Source organism: Homarus americanus, unplaced genomic scaffold (genome assembly GCF_018991925.1).
Source record: "Homarus americanus isolate GMGI-L3 unplaced genomic scaffold, GMGI_Hamer_2.0 scaffold60615, whole genome shotgun sequence".
Lineage (NCBI taxonomy): Eukaryota > Metazoa > Arthropoda > Malacostraca > Decapoda > Nephropidae > Homarus > Homarus americanus.
This window is the reverse complement of record NW_024740045.1, coordinates 920981-927142: the sequence shown is the minus strand read 5'-3', so window position 1 is coordinate 927142 and position 6162 is coordinate 920981. Positions and strand designations below refer to the sequence as shown.

At 41.3% G+C, this 6162-nt stretch overlaps 1 protein-coding gene across 1 annotated transcript in view; it reads left to right on the top strand.

Moving 5' to 3' along the window:
* The first annotated feature begins 368 nt into the window (after window positions 1-368).
* The window catches only part of LOC121875058 (zwei Ig domain protein zig-8-like), a 96394-nt gene continuing 90600 nt past the window's right edge, over window positions 369-6162 (top strand). The window contains exon 1 of the mRNA XM_042379406.1: window positions 369-758. Coding sequence (XP_042235340.1) covers window positions 538-758 — 221 coding nt within the window. The 5' untranslated portion in view covers window positions 369-537. The remainder of the gene's footprint in view (window positions 759-6162) is intronic.

The window sequence follows — 6162 nt, the reverse complement described above, 5'->3', positions numbered from 1 at the left end:
CTGTGAATAATACCACCTACTTTTTTTCCCTGTCTTATTTTTCTCGCTTTAATGACTGGTCGTAGTCCACAATTTATGATATTTTTTTCTGAATGGTGTTTTGTTACCGCAGTATGAACAATATGAAGGTGCTAATTAATATAGTTACTCCTGTGATGAATGCTTTTCTCGTTGTATAAATTTTCGATTCTTTGACGAACAGTAAACAAATATGTATGAGTAAGTTAATAAGATAATGTTTGTGTCATAGAGCGACGTTGTGTCACGGAATACGTCATAACATACAATATGCTGAACGCTCCTACGTCAGCGTCAGCCATGTATGCATAAGGGCTACGTCCATTAATCACATGTTTATCTCAGGCTGGGCGGCGAGGGTACGTCACCAAGACGACGTGTTCCACAGACCTGCACCCATCCCTCCCTCCAACACCTTCCACGCTCCGTAAATTCGTGGCGGCTCATTCCAACCAAGACCACAACATAAACTCGTCCTCCTTATCAGCTTACGAGCAGTTCAGATCGAGAGGCTCATACATGACACCCAAGTCTCGTGGTTACCTGGACGAGAATCATCAGTATCACCAAATACAACCACAGAGGACGTGGACAGCTGGCCCCAGGCTGGATTATGACGATGACATCACCACAAGGGATCCTGCCATTCCTGAAAACCCTGAGGGACTAAACAATCCTCACCTCCTAGTTGGTCTCTGGGAGGAGGAGCCCACCGTCAGGATCAGCGACGCCGTCTTCAGGTGAGTCTTGAGTGACAGAACAGAAACTTACTTCTATAATTTTTGTTCTTTCAGTGACAGGATCCGTAAACCACAAGGGTACCGTCTTGACGTAGAAGTTCCTGAGCCCAAAGGTTAATATGTCTAGCCGCTGGTAGAGATTCAGAAGAGCCATTTTTTTCACAGTCACCAGTTAGTCTCAGAATCACCAGTTTAAACCAGAATCACCAGTTAGTCCCAGAGTCACAAGTCAGTCCAGAGTCACAAGTCAGTCCCAGAGTCACAAGTCAGTCCCAGAGTCATCAGTTAGTCCCCGAGTCACCAATTTAACGCAGTTACTAGTTAGTCCCAGAGCTATTAAGCGAACCTAGCATATATCAGAACCACTAAAATATCCCTAAATAAGTTAAACAATCTCTAAACGAGTAAAAAAATCCCTAAACGAGTAAAAAAAATCCCAAACAAATAAAAAATCCCTAAACTAGTAAAAATCCTAAACAAGTAACAAAATCCGTAAACGAGTAAAAAATCTAAATGAGTAAAAAAACCTAATGAGTAAAAAAAATCCCTAAACGAATAAAAATAAATCCTAAAGAGTAAAAAATAAACCCTAAACGAGTAAAATTTCCCTAGAGAACCAAGGCCACAATACTATCATATATAACATTTTGCCTGATAATGAATTCACTGCAAGAACCAACAAACTTAAAAGACCCCCAAAAACACTTTAGCCTCGACCAACAACAACGAGAATACACAATTAGGTGGCAGGAATATATACCACTAACATAACCTAACCTAACCACTGCCGAGATGAAATAAAAATAATAACAATGACAACAAAGGCTAAAGACGTTGTATACAGAAAATAACTTTGTTGCTTTTTTAAAACTTCTTGTATAGAGAGACTATAATACAATGAACAAATACATTAAACACAGTCATTGTAATAACTGATGAAAGCAAATCACAAAACTCAGATGATAATTTAAGAGCTATTTTATAAAAGAGCCTGTACACGTTGAAAAGAGCAAATAAACTTTAATAAGAGCAAATATACAAAAGAGTCATGGGATTAGTAAGAGTTATCACACTAGAAAATGAGCCATACTAATAAGAGCCACAATAGGGAACCATTACAAACTAATAAGAGCCAATGTATAGTAACCAAGGCGACACATTAATCGGATCGATACAACGCTAACAAGAGCCAATGGAAAAACAAGAGCTAACACACATACTAACAACAAACAACAACGTAATCAAGAGCTAATGCACAATAACAAGAGTCAAAATGTACTAAGAAGAGCCGATGTTCAATAAGAGAAGCCAATACACACTAACAAACCAATATATACCTGCACTTGATCCTTATCTATTTACGATTTTTCTTCAATTTATTCCTCTCTCTTTATTTCTTCTTCCTACCTCATCTTTATCATATGTTCTAGTTATTTATTTATTCTTTCGTTAACGTTTCCTTGACGTTGTTTTTGCCTCTCATCTTTTCCTTCATATTGAGAAAATCATCTTAAACATGTGTCAATATTTTTTTTTTATCATTTATTTGTGAAGTTCCTTTGTAACATTCACTTCCTCTTTATCAACTTTCCTTCATATACACCATTCTTAGTCTGGTTCTTCCTTTGTTCTATAACTTTTTCCCGTTTTTAACTCATTGATATAATTATAATACTCTTCAAGTCTTTCCTTCAACGATATTAAAAATCTGCTTCAGTTTCTTATTCCATCTGTGTTCTAACTTCTTTAAAAACCCATTCGATTTTATCCTAGATCCTTCGTCTTCGTTTCTAAAGTCTTAACTTCACTAAACTCATTACTGGGACAAGGTCTTCCCTTGAGTCTTCCCCTGTGTAGGTCTTGCTGGAAGTTGCTGAGTTTGCCTTTATCATCTTGTATGCCATATAAAACTCAATTAGTCTTTCTTTTCGTTCATTTGCATTATCCAATATATGTGGTCTTAATTATGGTGGTTCTTGTTCCTTTCTAACTTTCATATTAATATCACCAAATTACAATCAAACAATTATTAAACTTTTGTCTTGAAATCTTGGTATAATTTTTCTTAAACCTACATAAACTTGAACTATTACCAAGTCTATCGCACACTATTCAATATCCCTTTTATACAATTAACTAACTTCTGGTTTACAAGAATACTAACACCTCTTTCATACTGTTCACCATCTGAATATCTGAAGTAAAACTCTACTCCACTAATGCTATTTAAACCGATCTATCTTACATTTAATAATTTCCAGAAAGTCCCACTACAGTACCACCCTTTATTCTCCTCCAAACATTTGCATACCTCACACATTCTAAGTTCCTATTCTGGGTTTTATTTCTCATTCCTCAATTTTTTTTTTCAGTATTTAGTGTCAATACTTTTTTTTATCTATTATATGGTATCTAAGTATAATTTTTTACCAGATATTACTTACTAGTTCTTAATGACACTATGATAACAAGGGAACACAACGTTTATTGGGTTTGGTGATTTTATTTAAAGGTAAGAGATTAAATTACATGAGAAGTACTGCCCTGATCTAATCTCATAGGGAAGATAGAAAAGTTAAAACTGAGCTATGGAAGGTAGAGGTCACTCCTAACTCACTCTGGTAAAGGAATAACTCATCACTCGCTAAAGAACCAACACACACACAAGAGTTAAATTACTTAATATATAATGGACACTAATGAATCTAACCACACTAATAAGAGTCAGTTCACTGTAGCAAGAGTCAGGTCACTGTAGCAAGAGTCAGTTCACACTAAAAAGAGCCTGATCACACGCTAAGAGGAGCAAAATAATACAAATAATACTCAAACTCCATCATGTTATTATTGTTATTGTCCACTATGTATTTGACACACAGCACAAAAAAGCCATTATACAATAATAAGAGACGAATCACGCCAACAAAAACCCGTACACACAAATACCAAAACACATTAACAAGCAAACTCACTAACAAGGCAAAACACATTAACAAGAGCCAAAACACATTAACAAGAGCCAAAACTCACTAACAAGAGCCAAAACAACAACACATTAACAAGAGCCAAAACTCACTAACAAGAGCCAAAACACATTACAAGGCAAAACTCTAAAAGAGCCAAAACACATTAACAAGAGCCAAAACTCACTAACAAGAGCCAAAACACATTAACAAGAGCCAAAACTCACAAACAAGAGCCAAAACACATTAACAAGAGCCAAAACACATTAACAAAAACCAAAACACACTAACAAGAGCAACAGTCAACGCTGCGGCAGAATGGCGTCACAGGGGTGAGCCGCGGCACACAATACTTGCTCAAAGATCTCACGTATTATGACCCCCCCCGCTTGAATAACCTCTATTCATGACCTCTTGCCCTCTTTACCTCTCCCCACGTCCTGCACGCCCTTTCCCTTCTCCTACCCTTTCCTCCCTCCTTCCTCCCATGTTCCTCCGCCTCCACCACGTCCCAAAGCCTCCACCATGCCCTCAGTTTCCACCCCCACCCCCCACCCCGTCCCTGATCTTCTCTCCCTTCCTGCCTCCCTCCCTACTCCAACTCACCGAGCCGAGTGCCTTGCAACCGCGCCCTCTCTCTCCTTGGCTTCCTCGCACCTAACGACCTACTCCCTCCCCTCACCACCACTACCACCACTAGACCACCACACCACCACCACCTCTACTTCTCCTTCCTTCCACTTGAGGATAACTCTTCACCGCTTCTACTCTCTAATGAAGCTTGCGCCTAATCACGTCCTCCGTTTCCTCCTTCTCATCTTCCACTGCACGCCTCCTCTCCCTCTCACCCTCTCCTCTCACCCTCCCTCTCCTCCTCTCTCTCACCCCCTCCCTCTCTCACCCTCCCTCTCACCATCCCCACCTCTCTCACCTCCTCCAACAGGTTATCCCCACACTAGTCTTTCCTCCAATCATCACCTTACCTCCCAAATTCCACCTTACTTCCCTCCCACCTTCCTTCCCATATATGACACCTGCTTTTCCATCACCTCTTCTCCACTCTGATATATTTTACATAGTGTTCTTAACCCTCCACATTATCTCCTCCCCCTCCCACATTATCTCTCCCACATAATCCTGTCCCTCCCCTCGTTATTCACACCTCTCCCATTTTATACCCTATTCTGTCACGTTACTCCTCATTATTCACGCCCTCCCACATAACCTCCCCTCCCACATCACACCTCCTTCTTCAATATAATCTCTTCCTTCCCACATTATCTTACCCCCCCCCTGTTCCATTAAAGAAGCTCTACTACCTTTCCACTTAGCCACACCCTCCCATAATATTTTTCACCTGCGATATCCACCACAATGTCTCCTTCCCTCCTCCTTACCCTTCCCATTCCACCTTAACCTTGTGACCTTTGTACCTTCACCTCCTACCCTACGTCTTTCTCTTCCACATCAAACATTTTCTCCTCCCCATCCCACATCTCCTACCTCCCTCCTTCCTCCCTTCCTCCTCCTCCTCCTCACCACCACCACCCTCTGATCCTCCTCCTCCTCTCCTCACGTCACCACACCTTCCCTACCCCCACACATGACCGCTGAGCCTTTGTCTGAAAGGACAGAACAACTTAGTTATTTTCCTTCTCTAGTAATAATAAAAACCTCTCGTGTTTCTTTCACTGTGAAAATTTCATGGACCTTGAACCACCACCACCAGTAACACCACCACTAACACCACCACTAACACCACCAAAACCACCTAACACCACCAGTAACACCACCACTAACACCACCATCAACACCACCACTAACACCACCACTAACACCACCACCAACGCCACCACTAACACCACCACCAACACCACCATCAACACCACCACTAACATCACCAGTAACACCACCACCAACACCACCACCAACAACCACCATCAACACCACCACCAACACCACCAGTAACATCACCACTAACACCACCACCAACACCACCCATCAACACCACCACTAACACCACACCAACCACACTAACACCATAACACCACCACTAACACCACCATAACACCACCACTAACACCACCACTAACACCACCACTAACACCACCAGTACCACCACCAGTAACACCACCAATTAACACCACCACTAACACCACATTAACACCACCACTAACACCACCATCAACACCACCATCAACACCACCAATTAACACCACCACTAACACCACCACCAACACCACCATTAACACCACCAATTAACACCACACCACTAACACCACACCACTAACACCACCAGTAACACCACCATCAACACCACCACTAACACCACCACTAACACCACCACTAACACCACCACTAACACCACCATTAACACCACCACTAACACCACCACTAACACCGCCACCACTAACACCACCAGTAACACCACCAGTAACACC